At 53.9% G+C, this 25,376-nt stretch overlaps 2 protein-coding genes across 4 annotated transcripts in view; both read left to right on the top strand.

Moving 5' to 3' along the window:
- The window catches only part of RNF43 (ring finger protein 43), a 55,331-nt gene extending 45,306 nt beyond the window's left edge, over window positions 1-10,025 (top strand). For all 3 annotated transcript variants that reach the window (XM_090122464.1, XM_090122465.1, XM_090122466.1), the window contains one exon: window positions 6,902-10,025. In XM_090122464.1, coding sequence (XP_089978590.1) covers window positions 6,902-6,945 — 44 coding nt within the window. In that variant the 3' untranslated portion in view covers window positions 6,946-10,025. The remainder of the gene's footprint in view (window positions 1-6,901) is intronic.
- Window positions 10,026-10,996: 971 nt separating this feature from the next.
- SUPT4H1 (SPT4 homolog, DSIF elongation factor subunit) lies at window positions 10,997-24,774 on the top strand. The gene is made up of 6 exons (XM_031591953.2): window positions 10,997-11,133; window positions 11,824-11,930; window positions 12,002-12,057; window positions 12,472-12,525; window positions 13,968-16,058; window positions 20,619-24,774. The coding sequence occupies exons 1-5, from the start codon at window positions 11,065-11,067 to the stop codon at window positions 14,033-14,035; spliced, it is 354 nt and encodes a 117-aa protein (XP_031447813.1). The 5' UTR covers window positions 10,997-11,064; the 3' UTR covers window positions 14,036-16,058; window positions 20,619-24,774.
- The last annotated feature ends 602 nt before the right edge of the window (window positions 24,775-25,376 follow it).

The following is a 25,376-nucleotide window of genomic DNA, read 5'->3' as shown; positions in this document are numbered from 1 at the left end:
GCTGCAGGTGAGGTGGGAAGGTGCTCCAGCTGCCTGTAGGCTTTCCTATAGGACTGCTGGTGACAGAGGTGTGCTGGATCTCGCCCATCCTCAGGTGATGGCTGGAACGATTGGCACCTGAGTGCACCAAACCCCACTATCTCATCCTAAAATAATTCCAGCAGCTCTGTAGGAGTCTCTAGCAGACAGAGTTTCTTCCAACGGAAGGGGTGGAACCACATTTCTGGGTATCCTCACCTCGGACTGGATGTTCTGATGGCAGAGCCCTTGTCATTAAGGTTCATTGGGCTTTGCTGTTTGCCCCAGCTTGCCAGCCTCAATAAGGAAGTGTGTGTGCATGGCTGCAAGTAGCACAGGAACAGACTGAATGAGTTTATGGACTTGCACATCCCTCCTGTCTCACCTGCCCCTGCTGTGTGGGAGTTGTTTCTTAGTGTCTTCTGGAAATTAGAAGTAATTAAGATCTGGCCCTTTGCCTAACTGCCGTACGTCAGTTCTGCCTCCTTGCGCGAGTTTGAGAGCGGGATGTTTGGAGGCTCAGCTCCCTGGTTCCTCTGCAAATGGCAAGCTGCAGGCAGCAGGGGCAGGTGCCAGGCTCCCCTCCTCACCCTGCCACTGACTCACTGCCGGTCCCTGTGCAAATCATTTTGATTTAAGTACCCTATACAGAACTAGCAGCCTAATTTCTGGCCTGAAGCTCGTGACTCACCGTGCCCATTGTACCACGCAGATAATAACTTCCTCCCCACGCTGTCTATCCAGCCCCACACCCCACCCAGGCTCCTGGCCACACCGTACCTGCGAGGAGGCAGCAGGGAAGAGAGGCCAGCTGGGCACAGGGCTCAGTGCAGTGCCTGCAGCCTCTTCCCTGGCACAGAAGTGCCTGGTGCTGCAGATGGGTGATGGGGGAGTTTTTTCAAAGGGTGCAGAGGGATGCTGCTGCTTTGGGAGATGTCTCTGCAGTTTGCAGCAGCTCTGAGGGCTGATGGTGCGCCCAGAGCTGGAAGCAGTGTGCAGCAGTGTTGTCAGGACAGTATCAAAGCACCATGGCATGGTGCATTGCTCAGGAGCCTGTGTGAGCTCCTATTTCCAAACAAAGCCCATGCACTGGTGTGGCTCAGCATGAACCACACTGTCCCCAACCCAGGCGCTGCCCAGGAGGGGCAGTGCCATTCCTGGGGGAGAGCAGAGCAGCTCCTAGAGGAGCTCCAGGTTCCTCTCATGGACAGCACTGTCTGCAGCACAAACAGCCTTGTCCACCAGCTCTTATTGCCTGGACACTTGTGACATGGCTGCTGCTAGGACACATAATGCCTCTGTCCTCTGCTCCCAGTCTCAGGGCAGTCAGCACTTCTTCCAGTTGTGGCTGTAGAAGTGGGGTAGGGAAGCACCTGGTGAGTGTGACAGCACAGGGCTATGCACTGACCTCTCCACCTTGCAGCAGCAGAACTCGATGTTCACCAATGATCACTGCAGTCTGGGTCTGAATGGGGTCTGAGGGGAATGAAGGTGTCAGGCAGTCTTCCCTGGAACCCCCTGTTCTGCTGGGCAGAGGCCAGTAGGACAGAGAGGACAGAGCCTGTGCTCTTGTCCCCATAATGTACATGTGGATTACCTCCAGATCAGGAGGTCAGCCCAAATGCTTTCTTGTTTGGCAGTGGAGGTGCAGCCATCTTATTTCTTTATTTCATAAACCTCATACCTTGAAACATAGAGGTTTCAGGTTGACCTTCCTGTTCTTAGCTTCTCCCTAAAGGAAGAGAATATGGGAAAAGAGCAAAGAGCAGACAGCTTTAGGAATGGAGATGCCTAGTGTGTGAAACACAATGCACTTGCTTTGGCAGCCACTGCCCTGCTCCCCTTCTAGGAAATGTGTGATGTTCTGCCAAGTCTCAGTCCTCACTCTGACAAAACCCTCATTTCAAGCAGTGCCTATTTCCTTCTCTTTAGTTGTCTGAATTTGCTGATGTTTTTCAGATTGTTTTTTACTTCTCCTGTCTGTGTCTCCTCCCTTTCTGTGATCCCCCCTGGGAGGACACAGGGAGATGAAGGAGAGCACATGCCTCCCCCCAGCCCAGAGGAGAGGGGGCAGCAGGGGTCCCCCAGGACATCTGCCAGCCCCACATGGGCTCTGCTTGCCTGATGTGGAGCTCCAGGGCATTGCTGTGCTGTGACACTGCTGCTGCTCTGTGGGTTTGTCCCAGAGGCTCAGAGCCTGTCCATCCTGATGGAGTGATGGGGAAGGCACTCTGATGCCTGGCTAGAGCAACTGGCAGGGTAACTTTGCAAGCCAACTGTCCCTCTTACCTCCATCTGCTGGGAGCATGGAGAATCGATGTGTCTGAAGGCAGTGGGACTCTGTCTGATAGCTGTAGCTTCAGTGGATGCTTTCCAGAGAGTCAAAATTTCTTTATAAGAGTTAGAAAATACTTAGAAAACAAAAATTGAATTTTGTTAGGAACCAAGGAAAGTTGTAGTGAGCAAAGTTGTAGTGAGCAGGAGTTCTTGCAGGGCTTGTACAGAAAAGCCATCAAGCTGAAAACACTGCTTGTCATGACACAACCTGTGGTGTTACAGTCACCTCGGTGCTTTATCTTGGAAAGGGACTGGACGTAAATCAGTGGGGGACAGGTAAACAAAGAACAATCGACAGTCCTGCTTAAGTGGGACATGCAACAAAAAAGTCAAAGAGACCAAGGAGAAATGCAAATACATGTCTAAATAAAGGTTGCAAGCTAAAAATGTAAGTGGATGAATTAGGAAGCCTGGTTTTAGATGACATTTTTGCCACTAACTTTTCAGAATGCCATTTAAAAAAAAGCCCAACACGATGGGACTGTGTAATTTCCATGTGGAATTGTAGAGAGGAGTGAGTCTCTTCAGGTGGCATTAGAGGGCACTCTGTGTTAAGGAAGGTATAAAGTCCAATGGCAAGAGACACAAAATCCCCAGTTGTGCCTAAGTAGAAATTAAGTGGTATTAGGGTTATAGTACACTGCTTTATCATGGGCTGCAAAAGAAGAACTCATACAAACATGAGGCTGTTGAAATAATAGTGAAAGGAGCAGTGGAAAGAACAAGATGCTTTTGGGCACAGGCATTGCTTGAAGACACAGGAGAGGAAGCCCAGAGTCACACATCTCACCAGCCAGAAAAAGGCCTCAAAAAGGGCTGGCGGGGCAGTGCAATTACAAACAATAAACCATTCTTCAAAAGTGAAGGTGTGGCCAGCCGAGAAATCAGAGAGTTGAATATAAAGCTAAGGGCAGAGCCACATGAGGCAGGAAGGGAAGAAGACTTCTGTGGGCAGCTCGTGCAAAGCAGAAGAGCTATTCATGCAAAGGTGTTCATCTCCATCAGTAGGAAGAAGCGTGCCGGAGGCTCTGCGGCAGTAAGGTGTGTCTGAGAGGGATGTTCAAGGGCAGAGCATAGCAGAGAAGCAAAATGAACTTCCTGCATCAGTGATCAGCAGGGAAGTGCTTGAGGAGGTTCTCACCCCAGCACAGCTCATGGGTGAGAGGATCCCTCTCAGATCACAGCACCAACGTGAGCATTTCCAAAACTCATCAATAAAATGAACGGTACAAAATTGCCAGGGGTGTGGATTACTCACCAGAGCATCGTGCAAGGGCTCTGGCTTTAAAAAAGAGCTAAATCATGACTGGTGGACTGTAATCTGCTGCCCAGAGCCAGCAGGAAGAGAGCAACATCAGCTTCCATAAGCTGGAGCTGCCGAGCGATGAGCCTGACTTTCCTGCCAAGCAAATGGTTACAAATTCAAATCCAGGGTCTGACTTGTAGATGAATGGCTAAGTGTGAAATCCAGGGGAGGAGGCAGCACAGCTTTTGTAGAGAGAGATAATGCTTCCCAGCTCTTACAGGGGAATGAAGCTCCCAAAGGATAGGAGAGAAGGTGCTCTCAGAGGTAAATAACAGGCTGAAAAATAGGAGACAAAGTGCAGAGCAGTCTTAATGGAGGAAAGTTACTCGGGAAGGGAGAGAAGTGGAGTTCTCCAGCTGTCAGCACCTTTCATCAAGCTCATAAATATCCTGGGCAAGGAGAGGAGATAACAGAGTTTGTAGAAGACAAAATCCTTCAGGACTGTCAGCTTTAAAACTGGTTACAAAGTGCTACAGAAGGACCTCCTGCTGCTGAGTTATTGGGCAATAAAGTGGCAGGTGAAATTCCGTGTAAGTAACGCAAAATGCCACACAAGAGCAGAGCTGCTCCTAAGTATGCATGCACTGCAATGGGCCCTTCTTGCAGCCTCAGGAAACAGTCCTGGTCTCACTGTGAGTACTTCTGCCAAAGAACTGCTCAGAGCTGTCTGGGGACAAGGAGAGGAGCAGCAGAAAGTGCTGCTGTGCAATTGTGTGAACCTGAGGTGCTTCTAGAGCTTTAGTGCAACTCATCACCACCTCTCATAAAAGGATGGAGCAGACCTGGGAGAAGTGCAGGAGGGTGCAATCACAGTGCTGAGGTTTTTCTGAGGAAACAGAATGTAGAGATTTTCACATGGGAAAATGATGACTAGCAGTGGATATGATACAAAATCAGGGAGAGCAGAGCAGATGGCAGCTAAAAGACACTCTTATGACAGAATAAGTAGTGGCATCAAATGGGAAATGGAAGCTTTGCAACACCCAGTAAGGTAAGACATGGTTCATAGTGGTGCCCAGTGCCCAGAGATGTAAGTGCCAGAAGTAAAATGGGTTTGACAGCCTAGATCAAGAGCTATCAAATGCAGAGATGCAGATACCATCTCGGCTCAGGAAGTCCCTAAAGCAAGGTATCCAGAAGCTGACGGTGTTCCTGTGGGACGTGACACCCTCCAGGTGTGTGCATACCTTGCCCAGATCAGCTGATGCTGGATTTTGGTGAGGCTGAATCACAGCCCCGGCAGAATCTGCCCTTTCCCAGGCAGTGCCACGCACTAGCATTGTGGCATACCAGGGCACTAATGATGATTCCAAAAATGCCTGCAGCACCTTGGAGTTCATACGGCTTTTCTTGGTGTGGTTTGCATGAAGATACATCCCTGCTTCCCCTACCTGGGAGATGAGCCTGGGCCTTACAGCTCTGACTCATTTCTCTGAAGAATCAATCCTCAAGCAATGCTGAGAGGAATCCTTTCAAGAGAAGCCAGACAGCTAGCAGTGAGTTACAGCTAGATGGCTTCCTAAGCCACCCCAACACACTCGGATCTCATTCCTGAGCAGATAAATTGCTCCCAGCACAGAGTGGTGGAACCTCGTGCTTTCTGTCTGGGAAATCTCATCCCCTGCAGCATGTCAGCATCCTCCCTCACTCCCCATCTCCTGCTCCTTTTCACAGCCATTCCCTTTCATGTCATGTCTTTGATCTTTACTAGAGAGGGAGAAAGGAATTAGGGGAAGAAAAGACCACCATTACAAGTTAACACCCACTGGACAAGATCTCTGCTCTATCAGCAAGGTGTGTTCCTTCAGGTCTTCACCCTGTGGGGGTCTCCAGCTCATCAGCTGTGGATCTCCCACCTCTGTCTCCTGATTCAGGACCTTTTTACACTTTTCTTTCAGTTTGTGTAACAGGGGAAACTCACACAGGTGCAGTTTTCAGAAAATAGTTTGACAATCCTCTATGAGACTCAAGGCTTCTGTCTGACCAAAGGCAGTCGAGGCTGTCCAGCTTCCCGTGTCTGTGTGTAAATCAGCACAGCCCAGGAGCAGCTGGCAGAGGCTCATTCAGCAGGCTGCTGATACACATCAGCCAATGCCATATCTCACAGACTGTCTTCTGGTACTTCAGAACCATGACCTGCACACATGTATGTGTATAACACTGCGTGTCCATTAATTTTCCCACACCTGTGGGCTACATTTTCAAAGCAGAATCTCCTTTAGCCATTTTCTTCCCATATATTTAATTTGCAGAAATCCTGTTCCTATAGCTAGTGATTTGTAATGAGCAAGAGTTTTCTGTTATTCTGATTTGAAAAGTTGTTTTGAATTGCTCTCTCTGAATAGCTGCATGGGCATTTGTTTCCTTTTGATCTCAAGAACACTCAGGAAAAGGGAAATGTGAAAATAATGCATGCATGCATTTTCTGGGCTGTGCTTACCCTGTGTGAGAGCTCTGGGCAGGCTTGAGAGACACCAGGGAAAGGGAACACTGTACACGTCAGTGCTCAGCCACATTAGGGAGAAAAGGACTTTCTGAAGCAGTAACCAAGGGTGCACGGTTTCTAGGCAGCCCTTAACACTGAGCGTTTCAATGCAACCTACTCAGCACTTGGCTGTCAATAATTCACCAGGCAGATGGGGCTGGGGAGGAAGGAACCACAGTCCTTGCTGGCTGGGTGCAGGGCATTGGTGTTAGTAGCCAACCAACACTCATTGGGTTTGGTGGTTTTTGAGACTTAGAAATGATTTGTGAATGCCTTGAAACACCTGTGCTACTCCCTTCTTGCACTCTCTCCTCTCTTGCAGTCTCTTTTTGTTGTCTGGAGTTTCTTTTCTTGCTGTCCCTTGTGCCTGGAGGGTGATGCCATGGCATTTGTGAATATGAGCCAGCAGTGTTTTCTGGTGCTGATCATTTTTACATGGCTGTACAGATTTTCCTCAAAGAGCACACATCAAAAAGCCCCAAAAGCAAGCACCTAGCAGCAAGATGAGTCCTGGGATGCACCACATCCTCAGCCTGCTTTTTCTGAATATTCAAATTGGAGTTTGATGTCTTATCTTTCTATTTTGTTCAGTCTTAACATAGAGAAATAACCTGATTGTGGAGGTGGCCAGAAAAGTCCCTCCAAAATACTGGAAACGATGTGGCTTCCACTGCAGAATCTGTTCTGTTGCAGTGGTCAGCACGAGGCCCTGGAGCATTCGACTTACACTTCCTTTTTTCTTTTTTTGACTGCAGGATCTGAAGAGGAGGTCCAGGATGTCCATGAACACTCAGTTTAACAAGACACTGGCTCATTTGCTTCTGGGAGAGCTGGAGTGGACAAAAATGTTCAGCAAACCAGCCGGAGTGGAGCTCACACCTCAGCGTCTGCATGTATTGACCAGTCCTGAGCTGCACGGCCCAGCCGCGGTCAGGCCGCACATAAGCCACGTGATGCTTGTGGTCTCCTCAACGTTTCCACATTGCGAAGGTCACAAAAGCACAGAGCTGTGTTCTCCAGGTCCTCTTCTCCTGTGAAGGCACAGGCAGCCCATCTTCATCCAGAGGCATCTGTCTGCGTGGGCTGGCTCACTCAGAGACCAGTCCTGGGAGTCCTCAGCTGGAGAGTGAGTGCAAGCTGCTATTCTGGCATGTTCGTGCCGCAGAAGGTTTTGAAAAACACTTCAGAAATAAACAAGCCTTCAAGACCAAAAGCTGCAGGAATGATTTTCTGTGGCCTGGTAGCTCCCAACTTCATTTCCTCTCTTAGGTCAAAAGCCGAACTTCTTCATTTAACTTTTCCGCTCTTATTTCAGACACAGGAACAAGGTATTCTCCATCCCAGCACTCACAGGTCCATCCTGAAAGGTGCTTCTTCCAACTTCATCGGAAACCAACATCTCTCACCACTTCTGATCACTTCATTGTCCTTCAGCTGAAGCCAGCTCAGCAATGTGCTGCGTTTTGCCAGCAGCAGTGGAGATGAAGACCCAGGGACAATGTCACAATTTCTGGGAAGAAGCTGGGTCAGATTCTTTCCATTGCAAAGAATTCACCCTCTCATCTCCTAATGTGAATACATCTTTCTTTCACCCTGTAACGCCTCCATCTACTCTCAAAACAGGTGTGGACAGCTCTGTTTAGAGCTTATATGTTTTGAGTATATTTCAAAGTTGAGATGGCCCCATCACAGGAGTTGTGGCAAATCCTTGATTTCACGTGGCTCCTACTTCTCTTCTTTTCTTGTTGCCCCAAGGAAAAAAAAAAAAAATCCCAGTAAAAGCATGTGTAATAAATGCAGAGCAGAGCCCCATCTGTCACCCAGCCTTATCCTTGTATTTCTGTGAGACACTTGGAACACCACCAGCTCTTGTTTCCTATGTCTCCTAATTTGGTGACATTCAAGTAAAATAAAATCCAGCAAATTCACAGCACAATACCCAAACAGTTTTCATACAGCAAGGATTTAGACTGTGGAGTTCCCTGCCTTAACTGACCATTAACTGACCAAAGAATTAGCCAGACATCAAGAGCACGTTTGTAGGGCACCAAGGCTATCTCAAGTTTTCAGAGTTAATGAAACACTGGGAGGACAGGTCATAAGAGCTGAAGGTAACTTCTGACAGAAACCTGGTATAGGGACAGAAGTTCCCCATCTCCTCTCTGATCTCTCTGTATCTTCCAGTGAAGCCGCAGCTTCTTCCTCAGTTTAAGAGCACATAGGCCAGGTAGTCCCAGTTCAGATTAATCCAGCCTCTGCCTTCCTTCTCTTCTGATGAAAGCTTTTATGGGGCTTGCTACCCTTAATCTTTGAAAGAGGCCTCTTTGTCCCAGCTTCAATTCACTAAGATGATGATATTAAAAGCCGACCAGTAAGACCGCTTTAAACAAAACATGAATCCCTTGCTAGTGTTCCTTTTCTTGTCTCCTGTGATTGAGCTGCTGCAGGACCTTTCAGACTAGGGAAGAGCTAAATTTTTCATATCAGAGAACCCAGCAGAATTGTATCCTAACCTTCTCAGGCTCCTCTTGTCCTACAAGGAAAGCAGAAGACATAAGTCCAGATGTTTTCTCCCTTGCAGGAAAGCCAGTCTTGAAGAAAAAAAAGAAAGGCAGGAACAGGTCTAGATTCCCCCTGTTCAACTTCTTGTGTATGTGGCACATGGCTTGTCTCAACCAGCCCCCTACATCTTCAGCCATCCCAGAGGGCTCAGATGATTTCACAGATGGGGGTGATGAAGTCAGGGTGCTCCCACTGGTTTCTTTAGGAGTCAAGAAGGCCGAGAGCCTCCAGAGATGCATTTCACTGCCTCAAAGGAACAAGTGCCTAGTTTGCAGTCTAAAAGTACTCCTTTCCCTCCTAATCCTAAAAAACGGAGGACTGAATCTCAGCAAGCCCCAAGCTTCTTGGAGAAAGTGGTCAGTACTAACAAACCCTTTCCACTCCCTACTGCAGTATTACCGGGCTGTGCAGGGCAACGCCCGCCTCAAAGTATTTTCATTTTCTGATTTTTATGCTGCTGCTACTTTTCATTCAGAAAACAGACATCTCTGATGCTGGGCCCTCTCGGTGGGGCTTGCTGAGCTGGGCGTATGCAGATCTGTGTAGGTGGGTTCTCAGGTGGGATGAGATGGAGGAACTCTGCAGGAAGATGGTTTTTGAAATGCTTTTCTATAGATGGACTAAAATCCTCAGCCACCTAAGAGGGAAGTGATGTCTGAGAACTTGGGAAATGGTTCCTCTCGGTTCCTGCACCTCTCGCTGCAGAGTGATACTTCTGAGTGGTCAGTACCCTTGGCTCTGTCACTGCGTGTCCACAACACCACTGCAATGAAACAGCATTTGTTTTCCTTTACTGAGTCCAAAGACCCAGCTGAAAACTGACAGAAGCCAGAGCATCCCAACCTCACTTTATCCACAACCAAACCATCAGTCCCTCCCCAGGGACCACTTTCTTCCCAGGACCTTCTACCCCACCGTTATGGGTTGCTGTGGGCAGAGTGCCTGGGCCGGCTGGACCTCCTCTGATTCTGCACAGAGCCTCTGCTCCTCCCTTTTTTAAAGTTCAGATCCTTCTAAATGTGAATACAAGTTTGTTTTTTGTTTTGTTTTGCTGAGTCTATACTGGGCTTGGGAATAAATTATCAACCAAAAATGGAAGAATAGGTTTTATATATATGCAAAACTGTGTATTTATGTCTGATAAAAAAAAACAAAGATGTGTGAATATGCTGATGTGCTCAGAAATATATTTATTTACTAATATATTTATCCACGTACCCGGCCTGCTCGCGTGTTTTTGTTCTGTACAAAGCCACCAGGTGTGTGTTCTAAGGAGTTTCATGGCTGAAGTTCTATGAGGCATGTGAGGGACGGGCAGGTGATCTGAGACAGCCAGCGTGGCTTCACCAAGGGCAGAGCATGCATGACACATCTGGTGGCCTTCTGTGATGTGACAGCATCGGTGGACAAGGGAAGGGCAACTGATGGTGTGTACCTGGACTCTTGCAAAGCCTTTGGTGTTGTCCCCCACCACATCCTTATCTCTATATATGAGTTCAAGGGGTGGGATATTTGGAGGATAAGGAGTTGGCTGGGAGCCGGCTGTGGTCAATGTCTGTGCCAGGTGGAGGCAGGGATGAGTGGTGTCCCACACGCTGCAGTTGTGGGACCTGTATTCTAACACTGTTATCAGTGACACAGATGATGCTAAGTGCACCCTCAGCAAGTTTGCAGATGACACCAAGCTGAGTGGTGCAGCTGATAGAACAGAAGGGAGGGATGCCATCCACAAGGACCTTCACAAACTCAAAACGTGGGCCCACGTAACAAAGCCAAGTGCAAGGTGCTGCATTTGGGTGGGGGCAATTCCAGATTTGTATACGGACTGGGAGAAGTCAGAGAGTGTGGAGAAGGACATGAGGGTCCTGGTGGATGGAAGACAACAGCAGTGTGCAGCCCGAAAGCCGCCAGCAGCCTGGGCTGCATCAGCAGAGGGGTGGCAGCGGGCAGGGAGGGGACTGTCCCCCTCTGCTCTGCCCTCGTGAGGCCCCACCTGGAGTCCTGCGTCCAGGCCTGGGGCCCCCAGCACAAGAAAGACGTGGGGCTGTTGGAGCGGGTCCAGAGGAGGGCTCAGAGGGCTGGAGCACCTCTGCTGTGGAGCCAGGCTGAGGAGCTGGGGCTGTTCTGCCTGGAGAAGGGAAGAGACCCCCCCAACCCAAAGGCTTCTACGATTCTACGGTCACGCTGAGGCCGTTTCAGACCGGCGGCCACCCCGCCCCCCCGCCTGGAGCCCGGCCCGCCGCCCCAGCCCAGCCGCGAGCCCCGCCGCCTCCCCCGCCCCTCCCGGCTCTCTGCCGCCCCCCCCCGGGCTCTGCCCGCTGCGGTCCCGCTCTGCGCGTGCGCGGCGGCGGCAGCAATGGCGCTGGAGACCGTCCCCAAAGACCTGCGGCACCTCCGGGCCTGCCTGCTCTGCTCCCTCGTCAAGGTGCGCTCCGCCGGGCCCGCGGCCTTCCTCCCGCCCCGCACGGACCGCTCTGTCCGGGCCTTCCCCGCTCCCAGCCCCGCCGGGTCCCGCCCCGCCCCGCTCTGGCCTTCCTCCGCCGCTGCCCCCACCGCGCGGGTCACTGCGGGGCGCTCAGTGATGCCATGGCCCTGTGGTCCCAGTGGGTCTCAGTGGGTCGCAGTGGTCCTATGTCTCTGTGGTCGCAGTGGGTCGCAGTGGGTCTCAGTGGGTCACGGTGGTCCCGTGGTTCTGTGGTCCCAGTGGGTCGCAGTGGTCTCAGTGGGTCTCAATGGGTCTTAATGGGTCCCAGTGGGTCTCAATGGTTGCATGGTCCCATGGTTCTGTGGTCCCAGTGGGTTGCAGTGGTCTCGTGGTTCTGTGGTCCCAATGGGTCTCAGTGGATCTCAGTAGGTCTCAGTGGTCGCGGTGGTCTCATGGTTCTGTGGTCCTATTGGGTCCCAGTGAGTCTCAATGGTCTCAGCAGGTCTCAATGGTCCCATGGTTCTGTGGTCGCAGTGGGTCTCAGTGATCTCATGGTTCTGTGGTCCCAGTGAGTCTCAATGGTCTCAGTGGGTCGCAATGGTCCCATGGTGCTGTGGTCTCACTGAGTCTCACGGTTCTGTGGTCGCAGTGGGTCTCAGTGATCTCATGGTTGTGTGGTTCCCCGCTCAGACCCTGGAGCAGTTCGAGTACGACGGCTGCGACAACTGCGATGCCTACCTGCAGATGAAGGGCAACCGCGAGATGGTTTACGACTGCACCAGCTCCTCCTTCGATGGGTGAGGGGCCGCGATGGGCTGCGCGGTGGCAGCGGGCGGTGCTGGGCTCCTCACGTCTCTCTCTCCCGCAGGATCATCGCCATGATGAGCCCCGAGGACAGCTGGGTCTCCAAGTGGCAGCGCATCAGTGAGTGCCATCTGCTGTTCTGCCCCAGAGCCTTCTCCCATAGCAGTAGGGCGAGGGGGAACGGCTTTAAACTTTAAAGAGGGGAGACTCAGGTTTGATGCGAGGGGAAATTCTTCACCCAGAGGCAGTGTGGTGCTGCACTGCTGTCCAGAGCTGTGGGTGCCCCATCCCTGGAAGTGCCCCAGGCCGTGGATGGGCCCTGGGCAGCCTGAGCTGGGGGCACCCAGCCCATGCAGGGATGGGAACTGTGAGGTCCCTTCCAGCCTCAAACTGCTCTGCAGTTCTGTGATGCTGGGCAGCAGGATTTCTTCCTTGGGCTGCTGCAGCTCCTGAGGAGGGAGCACCTGCACAGGGTGAGGCTGCTGGTGCTGTTTGCCCACCTGGCTGCTGCACTCATTGCTTTCTTTCCCTCAGGTAACTTCAAGCCTGGTGTGTATGCAGTGTCTGTGACCGGCCGCCTGCCCCAAGGTAACCCTATTGCTGTGTGAGGAGTGCTGCTGTACAGGTGGCCACTGAGAGATGGGTTATTTTGCATACTCAGTGCTGTATATTGCCCAGTTACACTCTCTGAGTGTGTTACACTGTGTTGATCTGATGAAATCAGCATTTGGGGGTCCATTAAACAGTGTTACAACAGGCCCTGAGCATGAAAGGATTTGCCAAGTGACTGCGAAAAAGTGTGGAATGGGAGGCAGGGTTCCCTGTTCTGCAGACAGGCTGTCTGTGGTCATCCAGCATTCTGCTTGCCAAAAGTTGGTATGAAAATTCTGCTGAATAAAAACCTATGATGCCAGATTATACATCAGAGCAATGAAATGTGATTAAAGCCTGACTACTGAAAGTGTGCTCACTTCAAGCTGTGCAGCTTCAAGAAAACAAAAATGAATGGTGCAGAAAGGGGTGCAGTTGGGAAAATGAGGAGGAGTGGTGAGCAGATATTCCTTTCCACTGCAGTACTGCACTGAGGGCTCACATCAAGTTAAGGTGGCATTTTTTAATTTGTAGGTACAGTGAAGGGTGTAGTGAGTTGGCCCTACCTTCATAAAGCAGAAATCACATTTTCCATTTCTCATGTCTGCAGTCCGAGATCAGACTCCTAACCTGTGTCCCAAGAGGTCTGCAGTCTCCCACACTCAGTGTAAAAACTTTTGTTTGGAATGCCACCTCTTTTTTTGCTAACCTGAGCTCCACCATCTGTGTTAGGGGACAGCTGAAACACCGTGAGGCACAAGGCCTCCTGGCACAGCTTTGGACACATCTGAAGCAAGTAGAGCATAGCAGTGATGCCATATGCTCTGTGCAGCTGCGGGCAGAGCACAGCTGTGAGCACAGGGCAGGAGGGGATGCATACGGGAGATGCTCTTGGGCTTTGCTTAGTGTGGGGAACATCCTCACATCACAGGCAGAAGCAAGGAGGTGCTGGGAAGAACGAAAGCCAGCAGGCTGCACACAAGGGCCTTGCAGGCTGCCATTTGGCTGTCCGTGCTGTGGTACCGGTGAGAGCTGTCCTGAACCATGTGATGCTCTTCTGTCACTGCTGTGGTGCTATTTAGACTTTAAACAAGTCACACAGAAGTGACCGGAAGGCTTAAGAACAACCTTTAAGAGCTCGGTCTATGCAGGACAATCATGATATTCAAACATCTGTAGGTAGAAAATAATGCAGTAAAGTCTCTGCCCAGCTTTTTTTTTTCCCAGGGCAAAACTTGAGTTAATATTTGGGTGCTCTGACTAGGCACTAGAGGAGGGAGCACTCTTAACAGTGAAGTTGACACACTGTTAGAAGGAACTAAGAAGAAGATTATCCAGTTCTTAAGCTCTGCAGTGAAAGCTACGTGATAGAGCAACCAGATTTTTTAGGGCTTCTCATTCCTAGTGAAATCTGAAATGTGTTTGTGTCCTTGTTGCAGGGATCGTCCGAGAACTGAAGAGCCGTGGTGTAGCTTACAAGTCACGAGACACAGCTATCAAAACCTAAGGGGCTCTCGTGCTGCGTGGAGGATTCCCAGGTGCTCTGCTGGGCTGCTCAGCGAGGCAGCTGGCATGTGAGGCACTGCTCTGAAACCTTTTAGTTTTAGCATGAGGGACCTGGACTCTGAGGGAGCTGTTGGCTCAGCTGCTCTTGCTCAGTACCTCTGGACTCAGCCATGCCACTGTTGGACCACAGAGACCTTAAAATCAGTTGCAGCCTTGACAGGGAGGGGAATGTGAGTAGGACTGGGAAAAAGGTGTTGAAGGGAGATGCATAAACCTTTTATAGTCGGTGTGAATAAGAGGAGCTGGGATGCAACTGTAAATATTTCAATAAAACTTGCTTTCCAGTCAGAGTGGAGTCAATTGTTGTGTATTCAACCACTTGTTTCACCCACCATGGTGAGCAGAAGGCATGGGAGGGGGTTTTGCACTCAGCCCCAGACCTGTCACACTGCTGGTGTAGTTTGGAGGTTTCAGCCACCACAGCTTGTCCATATGGCAAAAATCCCAACTCAGGAAGTGGATCCTATCCTTGCTGAGTGTTGGTGTCCATCACTGTGGGAACAAGACTTGGGATTTGTGCTTTATGTCTCATGGCTGGAGGAAATATGGAGGATGATGTACAGAGTGTTCCACATAGAGGTGCTGGTCTGGAGGTCACAGTGTCCTGGTCCTGCAGGGTCCCATAGCAGGGATGGGAAGCAGACGTGGAGGACTTCTGGTCTGCTGCTGGTCAGTGCAGGCAGAGTAAGATGAACCCATTGCTGGTGTAACTGGGAGGCAGCTCTGTGAGACAAGATTTTTTTATTCTTCTGGAATAATCCTGTAGATGAGAAACCTGATTTTTCAGGTTCAGTATGCAGAAACAAATACTGAAAAACTAATAAAAGCCTAGAAAATGGCTGCATTTGATTTTGGAAGAAAGAAGCAGCAGTGGAGGTAGTGCATTGCTGGCAGGGCTGATGATAGGAGCAGCAAGGCAATGTACTCTTTCTCTTGCTTTGCTTTGTGGAGCTGGCCCTGAAGAGTCCCATCATGAGGACATGGAGCAGCAGATGCAGGTCCAGGGTGCTGGACCTGGCCTTCGTGCCTCCCTGATGGATGTCCCAATCTCCAAAATTACCTAATGATTACTCTCCAGGCTCACTTGGTTGTAGGCAGGCCTTAGAGAAGCCCAAAAGCGCTATGGGTGGGTGTAGCACCAGGGCAAGGTGTGACTGCCATGTGTCAAGGCCTGGAGGTGTTGTGCAGGCTGTGCAGGGAGCAGCACGGGGTGAGCAGGGGATCCCACAGAGTGCAGCTTCAGGAAAACTGCCTCCAGCACCGCCAGATGATGCATCCCAGGCTGGATGTGGCTCTGGGCAGCCTGGTCTGGTGATTGGCAACCCTGCCCATGGCAGGGGGGTTGAAACGAGATGATCGTTGTGGTCCTTTTCAACCCAGGCCATTCTATGATTCATTCTATGATTCTATGAGGTTGATGAGAACTGATGAGGGTCAGATCAAAGTGGGTCCAGGAGGATGAGCTGTGGAGCTCCTGCTCCAACAGGAGGCAGTGGATCTGGAAAGTGAGGTTCTGGCTCACTTTGGCCAGGCTGGAAGGACGTCGTGCACGGCAGGCAGTCGAGGACAATCGTTGCGGCCATGCCCAGCTCTGCAGCCTCGCTGCTCAAAAGCCACGGGGTGGCAGCAGGGCTTTGTGGAGCAGCGCTGGGGCCTGGGGACGGGGAACAAAGTTGCTGGAGTGGCAGGAGACACGGAGCACAACTCCGTATTCCATTTGCCCAAGGATGTTGTGGATGCCCCATCCCTGCAGGCATTCAGAGCCAGGCTGGATGTGGCTCTGGGCAGCCTGGTCTAGTAGTTGGCGACCCTGCACACAGCAGGGGGTTGCAATTGGATGAGCATTGTGATTCTTTTCAACCGAGAACATTCTATGATTCTGTGATTCTATGATTCTATGGTCTCTCTTGTCAGCTCCTTGGGGACTGTGCTGCAGGCTGTCCCCACCTTCCCAGTCTTCAGAGGTGGGGGGGCTCCTCCAAAGCTCATTAGCTATCACGTCCCCTGGTGTAGGGCTGACAAAAGGGCTCTGTACAGGGCCCTGCGCAGTGCGAGGTGCTCAGCCAGGACCTGGGGGTGGGTCTGTGGGCTTGGAGGAGGCTCCAGTAACTCACTGACCACTAGGGACTGGGAGCTTCGCTTAGAAAATTGTGCCCATAGAGCAGCAAATGCTGTCATTGTGCCTCCCAGGTAAGATGGCTGGGGGTTGTAAACCCCATAGGCACCTCATGTCTCGCAGGCTGCAGCCCCCGGATGATGCAGAGCACAGGCTGGTGGGAGTGAGGTGCAGGTGGAATAGAGCCAGCACAGTGCAGCAGGCTGCTGGGCACCGGTGGTCTTTCAAGAAAGATCTGCACCTACTCTGCCTGCAGCAGACCGCAGCGCTTCCAGAAACGTAGTGCCTCAAATTGGGCTGACTCTGTGCCTCTGCACATCACCCCCACCGCGCGCACCGCATCTCCCAGCCCACGCCGCCGGGTGACTCATTGCTCCCAGGCTGCTCAAGCTGAGCATTGGACTCTGTAAATCTCCCCAAAATGAGCATTTCGGTGAGACTCCATCCCTGGAGCCTCTGCGGCTTTGTAGCAGGAAAAGCAAATGGATGCAAAGCTTTATTTGCTGAGAAAAGTAGGGCAGGGAGCTCTCACATTGAAGAAATCGGAGGAAAAATGTGCAGCAACAGCCTGGGCTGTAAGCTTCCAGAGGGCAGGGAATGTGGATCTGAATCAGTTCAAGACAGCTCCTCCCCCTGCAGCAAATGACGCCAAAATATCTCAGGCTGCGGGGCTGCATCGCTCTGCCTGGGCACCGCGTGGGAGCTGCAGGAGGGCGGCAGGGCCGGCAGCAGCAGGGCAGGAAGCACGAGCGAGCGAATTTCTTCGTGCGGGTTTTGAGAACCGATACCCGGCTGTCCCTCCGGGCTAGAAAAGCAACTTTCCAAAACCGCAGAGCACACGGTGTGTCTACGTGAGGCAGCTGCTGGCTGAGCTGGGAAATGCCCAGCCTCACTGTCCCCAAGGGGCCCCTCTGCTCGCTCCATGTGCAGGGCTTCACATGAGGCACAGGGACCCCCGGACAAATGTGGCTCCTTTGTCAGGGCCGTGTGTCTTGGGTGAGCTGGGCCCTGGTGAGCACCTGCATGTGAGTGCAGAAGTGCTGGGGGCACCTCTGCAGGGCTGTGGGGCTGTGGGCACTGCAAAGTGGGAGTGCCCACCTCTGCCCCCGGTTTTGCTCCTGCAGCCTTTCTGGTTGTCACTCTGTGCTCATGTCAAGGCCAGGCAACAGAGATGCTGTGCAGGGCCCTCTGGGGAGGGTCAGTCCCACGTTGCACCAACCTCCCATCACCTGGTGCCTCTGGACTTTATGAACTCAGGCATCCATGGGATGCTGGGGTCTGACTGCTTCCAGGTTAATGACTGGGGGGCCAGGACCCTTGATGGTGGGTGCTAAAAAGAAACAAAATAAGCCCTAAATTGAAGCGGGGTGGTGGAACCAAAGAGGATGACCTATGCAATGCCTATGGGGTATAAGGATGGCACAGCCAGGGTGTGAACTGCTAACTGCAGGTTGAGGTCAGGGGGTGCAGCCCCATCTCACTGTCACCCAGCCTGAGCAGGCAGCTCAGTGGCAGCGAGACAACGGGTGCCTCTGATGTGGTGGGGATGGGGGTTCTCACCAGGAGGGGTTGCAGGGGAGGAGGAGGATTACAGTAACGGTGGCACAAGGGCTCGATGCACAGTTTCGGAGGTGTGGGCAGATGTGAAAGATTTTGAACTGTGGCAGAGCTGAAGCACAGCTTCCATGTGTGGAGGCCGCAGGGCCTCCTGTGCGCCAGTGATGGAGGCGGCGGGTGAGGTGCAATGCAAGAGCTCTGATCTGATCTGCAGGAGCTCTGATCTGTGTTTGTGACCCTGGCATTTGCTCCTCACCAAGTGTGGAGGGAAGGAGGAGACCTTGTGGAGAAGGAGCTGGATGGAGGGTCATCAGTTGCTGGGGAAGACCTGCAAAGAGCTCAGAAAAAGGGGCTGCCACCTTGGTGCTGTCACTGCTTGCTTGCATGCGTGGTGCTGTCTGCAAAGCAGCCATCAGTCGCTTTCTTGTTGCTTGAACCTGTTAGTGTACCAGCAGTGCTGGGGTGGCTGGGAACAGCAGGAGCTGGCAGAGGGTCCCAAACCTCCCCTGGGCAGGAGACCTTCCACCTCCCCACTGCGCTTCCTGAGGGTACTCAGCCAAGCGATGCTGCAGAGCCGGAGTCACAGGGGTGTGGCAGCCTGACAGTGTCTGTCCCATCCCCAGCATTCCTGGGCTCCCTGCGTCCTGGCCCTGCAGCTGGTCCTGATGCTCACCAGGTGGTCCTGATGCTCACCAGGGTGTGCTTGAGTCGTGGTGTTCTGTGTGTCTGAGCCTGTGTGGTCCCAGATCCCACCGGCCGGACAAAGGTCCCTATGTGCCCCTTATCCACCCAGCCCCAGGTGTTCTCCATCTCAGCCACCTGCACTGCTCTAAATGTCTGCCTGGAACATGAAAACGATCCCAGCTGGGCTGACGGCTCTGAGGCCTCCATCCCCACGCTGCATGCTAAGATGCCTGACTCCTGCTCAGGCCCTCAGGGACACGGCCGCTGTCCCCAGGGTGTCTGGGATAGAGATGGGAAGGGGGAGGACCAGCATTGCCCACAGCAGCGGGGCTGTGGGTTGCACAGGGCCCGGCCCACCGCCCCTTCCCCCACCTGCGAGCTGGTTCCAGCAGGTGGCATGGAAAATGTCGGAGCGCTCCGTGCCCCACCAGCACCATGCAACGGCCCACATCCGTCATTGGCGCAGACGGGCCGCGATTTGTCTATATATGGCAAAGCAAGGCGCCGCGTTCTCCCCACGGCCCTGCGCCCGCCCCGTCGCGTCACTTCGGCTTTTTGAGGTTTCCCTTCACGCTCTCTTTTGCCTTCCGCTCGCGGCCCGTTTCACCCGGCAGTTTCTGGTTGACTCACCCCCAACGGCCGCGCTCCCAGTGCGGCGCTGGGCCCGGGGTCGGGTGCTGCTCTGGCACTGCGGGCAGCCCATCACACCAGGTGTGAGCACAGCCCTGGGCACAGCCGCCGTGTGTCCCTTGGTGCCACTTGAAGGATGGGGGCTCAGCCCCCCCGGGTCCTATCCCCTGCCTCAAATCGTGGGCAGAGAGCAGAGCGCAGGTGGCACTGAGCCTGCCGGGCAGAGCTGGGGATCCCAACCCATCTCAGTGTGTCCCGGTCTGTCTTGGCTCTCTCCTCTGGGCTCAGAGGTGCTGCAGTTCTGCCTCGTGCCTTCACAACAGTCCTCCTGGCCAGCAGGAGGGCTGCAGCCACTACTCTGCTCACCCAGCACATTCCCAAAAGCCAGTTTTGGCCTCCGTGATGCAGTGCAGCCAGGCCTATGAGCACCCGTGGGCTCAGGGAGCACAGGTGACTCCATCCACTGGTGACATTTGAGGCTGCTCTGACGGGGACGCTGGTGGCTCGTGTTGGGAATGCGGTCATTAGGCTTCAGAGTGAGCAGCGGCACAAGGAAGGTTCCATCTGTGGCTGGCAGGCACTGCTGGGTGGAGCAGGAGATGATCCCAGAGATCTGTGCCATTGAGGCTGAGGAGACAGCGGCACGCAGACCCCTTTCCCACTCCCCAGGACAGCAGCAGGGGGTCAGGCAGCCTGTGGTTGAGAGCACTCTTTCTTCTTCCTCCTCCTCCCCTGACACAGCCCCGTGAAGCACAGCACAGGCCCAAAGGCAGCCGGCCCTGCCGCCACTTCCCCTGCGTGCAGCAAGCGCCCTGACCACAGCCGAGGAGGGGAAGTTGCTGCAAGGAGAGATAAGAAATATCAGCTCTTTCGCAGCTCCTGAGCTGCACTGCTCGACAAGGGCCCTTCTCTCTGCCCAAGGGCCTGGGTCAGCCGTGCTGCCGCCCCCAGAGCCCCAGCACCCGCTGCCCTGTGCTCACTGATACTGGGAAAGTTACTGGAAAAGCAACAGCAGCGGGGAGTGGGGCCAGGGCTGGCAGCTCCACGCACCATTGGCACTGAGAAGGGAGCAGAAAGGGCAGTGCAGGGGGATGCTGCAGGTGGCAGAGCCACAGCTGAGTGCCCTGAGATGATGGCAGAGATGGGGCCAATGCCAGGTCCTGCTCTCCTGCAGGGCTCGGTGTGGGCCAGGGGCTGCCCCAGCACCACGGGGGCTCCGCTGGTTCCCGCACACCCATGGGTGCAGAGTGAGGCTGGGAGCGCTGGGGGCTGGGTGCTCCCACGAGACCCCCCAGAGAGGAAACGCAGCTGCTTCACCTCCCCCAACCAAACCCCAAACGTCTCTGTGATCTCAGCAGCTATTTTGGCTGTGTGTGGGGAGCACGGAGGAAAGGGGGGTGAGTTAGAAACTTGTTTGCCACTTGGCAAAGTTAACCAATGGCCGGGGGATGCAGTGAGTTCATCATCAGTCGGAGACTTTCAGACCTCCTCAGCCCATGAAACCAGATCTGCTGATTTCCTTCTTTTTGAGAAACAGGAGGCGGCGGGGGGCTCTGCCGGAGGAGGAACCCAGCCTGGGACACCCGAAATGCCGTGTCCCCTGGCCACGCTCTGCCGCGCAGCCGGGAAAGAGGAAGCGTCACCTCCCCCACTTCTCTGCCGGGAAGGCAGCCGGGTCTGCGTTGCGGGGAACGGCCCCCGGGCACCTGGCTCTGTGTGGGGCACAGCGTTGTGTCCTGCTGTGCTCTACGGCCGCGGCACCCCCAGCCCCCGTCCCGGCCACGTGCTTCACCCTCCCCTTGGCTTACTGCTCCACCGCCGGCTCTCCTTCAGGAACAAGCCCCGCCTCGCCTGGCAGCCCTATTAGCATTAAATTGAGCTTTTCTCCAATAAATGATCTCCAAGAGCCCTAGTACCTGTCACCGGCCACCCAGACGCAGCTCCAGCAGGGCTGTGCTGCCCTCAGAGCAGGGTGTGCTGCGAGCAGCATGGCCTTGGCCCTACGGTTTGGGGAAAGTCCCTCGGCAGCAACGCGGTTCCTTCACTTTGCTTCAGGATGTGGGGGGCTGCCACTGGCTCCCCCATTGCACACGGTGGCTTTGTCATCCTACAACCCACAGCACCTCGACAGCCAGCAGCACAGCAGGCCCTGCCGCCTCGGGGGTGCTGTCTGGTGTGGGGGTGTCTCCGGCTCAGGAAGAACCCGCTCACACCTCACCTCCACTCAGAGCACTGTCACACTTTTTGGGTGTCCCCAGAAGTGGTTGCATTGCAGGTTGGACAGGCTCCCAGAGGCAGCCAGGCAATGGGAGCTGATGCTGCGGGAGCAGAGCAGCCCCAGTTCGGGAGGAGCCCCACAGCAAACTCCCTCTGTGCCCAAAGCCCCTCTGCCTGCTGTAAGCCCCACACCTGCTGTTGGAGCAAGCCAAATCTCAGTGGCTGCTCGGCTGATTTTGACTTTGCTATTTCTTTGCTTTCTGTAAACCTCACAGTGTGATTTCTTTTTAATATTTCCTCCCAGATTATCAATGTAGAGAATGAATGGTATTCCCCAAAAATGAATGTGTAGCACAACTGCGTGAAACCCATCCCACTGACTAAGGCATCCCCATTCACAGCCATTTTTGGGGATTTAGCTCGTCATTTTTCATCTGGTTTAAGGCACAACTTCATGCAACACTGCTGACCTTCCCTGGCTCCATGCTGCATTTCTCAGAGACAGCAGGAGAGCAAAGCTGGGGGCTCACCCCTGTGCAGACCCACAGCTCTTTGCTCTTGCGTGAGGCTGCGAAACTGCACACCGCTCAGAGATGGCATCTGTGCCATGGGTCCTTGGCTAGAAAACTGGTGCCAGAGTTCACCTCAGGCCCAGTGCTGGTATTATGGGGTGCCGATGGCCACCCCTCATGGCTCCAGCCCCCGAGTGGCAGTGCAAGAGGGATGCGCCCGCCCTGCAGATCTGGCTTTCATTTTCTTTTCGGGGGCCTCGTGTTCCTGTTGGCCGTTATGGCTTCCTCAGCTGTGGGGAAGTCTGGTGTTGCAGAGCACTGTGTAAGGGAAAGGCTCAGGAAGGTTTCTTGGGCAACACATTTCCTAAAGAGCAGGGCTAGGGCTCACAGCTCACTGGCACCCGTGTCCCCTCCTGCTGCACTCCTGCCATGGGGCTCGGGGACCCCAAACCCTCATCCAACACTGCCATCCCCTCCCTAAGCTCTGCGCTGAGGAACACCTGCTGCAGGGCTGGGATGATGGAACACAGCAGAGACGGCGGGGCCAACCCCACACTCTGCATTGAGCGCCTGGGTCTTGGGGGTTAGAGGGGGGGCACAGCTGCTGTCATTCTGCCCTGTGCAAACAGTGCAAACAGTGCAAACAGTGCAAACAGTGCAAATAGCTTTTTTTTTTTTTTCGCACAAACATGTTTGTTGCTCAGTGCAGCGAGGCCCAGGGGAGCGTAACCGGCTGCTCTGCAACGGCCCCCAGTGCTTCCGGCGCTGACGGGCGGCTGCCCCTCGCCCCACGGCTGCGGTCGGGCTGCAGGGTGGTGCTGGGTGGGACCACGCACCGTTATCTCCTCAGCAGCTACGGCTCTTCCTGTGGTCGGGGCCACGTGGGCAGGATGGGGTTAAAAGCAGCCTCGCTCCCCGCTGCGGCCCATTGCTCCTCCGGACACCAGCACCCCATAGAGCACCTGCAGCATTGGCACCAGCGTGGGCCACCTGCGCCCCAACTTGGTAACGTACAGAGGGGCTTGGCCAGCGGTGGGTGCCCACATGGAGCAGCGGGGGCCTGGAGGGTCCCGGCAGCCACAGTCCCACCCGATGCCAGGGGGGCAGGTGGGTGCTAAGGATGCCCTGTGGGTAAGGGGTCCCCCCTCCCCCACCCCAGGGTGGAGTGGAGAGGAGGCACCGCCGTGGCGGATGGGTGGGAGGAGGCGGGAAGAGGCCGAAGCAGAAGTGCCACCGAAGGGGATTTTGGTGGCAGCGGGATGGGAGGCGTTGGACGCAGAGCTGTGGAGCAGGTGAGGCTGATGTGGGGCTCCAAAGTGGCAGGGGGGAGGCGGGGATGAGGTTGGAGCAGGGTGTGGGGCTCCGTGTGGCCACGGGAGCCTCCTGGTGCCACCCAGAACATGGCTTGAAGGACAGTGGGGACACTGAGGGGGTCATGTGGGGCTGGAAGAAAGAGGAGAGGTGGACATTCATGAGGAGCCCCCAGCCCACGGCACTCCTGTGATTCTAAGGGGAGGGTAACCTTGAGCGGACAGAGTGTGGGAGCCCCACAGGATGGGACAAGGAGGTCCTCAGTGACAAGGGTGAGAGCATGAAATGGAGACCACGCAGGGACTTTGATAGGGCAGTCCCTGTAATGTGGACAGGGTTTGCTGTGAGGTCCCCACCATGAGGACAAAGCAAAGGAGCCTTCTGTGATCATAGTGGCATTTAGACAGGGTCTCCACCACAGGGACAAGGCAAGGCAAAGGGTACCCAGCCAAAAGGTGGAGTTTTCCATAGGATCCTCACCACGCGGACAGCGCAAAAAGTGTTCCGTGACCAGAGAACATTGAGGTGGCATCTCTGCATGTGGATGCAGCTAGGGGGTTGTGTGTGACTTTGATGAGCTTTGAGGGACAGTGAGGGAATTTAGCTGGGATTTCACCCTTGCGATCAAGATTAAGTGGTCCTCTGTGGCTCAAAGGGGTCTTAAAGGCCAGCAATGAAGTTTGAAGTGGAATGTACCCAAACAAGGGGTTAATGGGGCGGGGGGGTCCTGGTCTTCCACATGGAGGTAAGGGAAAGAAGCCCAGGGTGGGGGTCTGAGAGTACATAATGAGGTTTGAGTGGGTTCTCTCCGGCAGGAACAAGACAAGAAGGTTTTCTGTGCTAGAATGGGGTCTGAGGTGGGCTCTGTCCTCTGGGGGCAAGGTGACAACATCCTCTGTTCTCAGCAAAGAGCTCGAGAGGAAATGGTGGCCTGCAAAGTAGGCTGTTCCCCCATAGGGACAAGCAAGGCCAGGCTGCCCCTTGCGCCCAGGATGGGTCTTAGAGTTAAAAGGCAAGATCTCCCCATGGGGGTAAGGCATGGATGTCCCCTGTGCCCCACTTGGCTCCTCAGGGTGGGAGGTGATGCCTGCAGGGGCTGCCCGTCTCTTCGTGCCCCCGGCCATGCTGCCCGTGAAGACATCCCTGCGGCTGGGCGCGGGCAGAGGAAAACACATCGCCAGAGAAGAGCAACCACCGACATCGACTGAGAGACAGTGCAGTCACCCATAAAGTAGAAAGCACTACTAAACAGCACTGCAGGGTGTAGTGTTTCCTACTTTATGGATGAGTGTACTGTGGGCTACGGAGAAGAGAACGCCAACAGCAACCTCTGTGCCAGTCACCGTCATGGAGCTGAGGACGGAATGGCACCATCCCCACTGCACAGCGGGGAGCAAGGGACCACGAGGCCCTGTCCCCACTGCCTGCTGTATGGGGTGGGAGTTCTGTGCTGGCCGCTGTGGGAGGGCAGGTAGGTAGCATGGCCTCTCATTTGCACTTTTTTCACCCCACCTTCATGGCAAATTCGGCAGAGTCCTGCACGAAGCTGGGGTGGTGGCCACATGTGGATGGGGGCAGGTGGGGGCTGCTGAGCGGCTTTGCACAGCTGCACAATGACACAGGGGCTGCTAAATAAAACTCTTTCAGCATTCACTTGTGTAATTTGTCTTTTTTATTCTATTCCCAAGAAACACAACAACTGGAAAAAGACACATGGGGTACCCCAGGCCATGGGTGGCAGTGGGAGCACTGCACTGGGATGGAGCCTGGGGGATACAGGGTGCTAGAATTGGGAACCACAAATCTCAGCACCCCATGACTGCATGTGCCCCACACCCATCCAGGCTCACAGCAGAGCGGCCATGTCCCAGCACTTCCCCACCACCTCCACGAGGCCACGTGGAACAGGAATGGGATGCTCCTATGGCCACTGTCCCCACCTCAGTCCACCCATGCAGTGAGCCTGATGTCTCAGTTTCCCACGTCCCCATTCCTTGTCTTCTGGTCATTGGACGTGGCACCTAAAAATAGTAGAAAAATGTAATAAAAATAGTTTTTTTTTCCCTCTTCTTGACTCCAAGTTTTAATGGAAAGCTTCTGCTTTTTTTCCGAAATTTCTCACGCAGGTTTTGAGGGTGGTTTTATTGAATATTTTCCTCTCCCTTTGACCACCCCCGGACTCGGAGCTTTGCCTTTTCTTCCTCATCCCTGCATCCCCCACTCCCTGACTTTGAAAATGTTTGAAGGGAATACGG

The sequence above is a fragment of the Phasianus colchicus genome, chromosome 21 (genome assembly GCF_987193195.1).
Source record: "Phasianus colchicus chromosome 21, bPhaCol1.hap1.1, whole genome shotgun sequence".
In the NCBI taxonomy this organism is placed as follows: domain Eukaryota; kingdom Metazoa; phylum Chordata; class Aves; order Galliformes; family Phasianidae; genus Phasianus; species Phasianus colchicus.
Note: the sequence above shows the minus strand (reverse complement) of the source record. Positions and strands in the feature narration are given on the sequence as shown.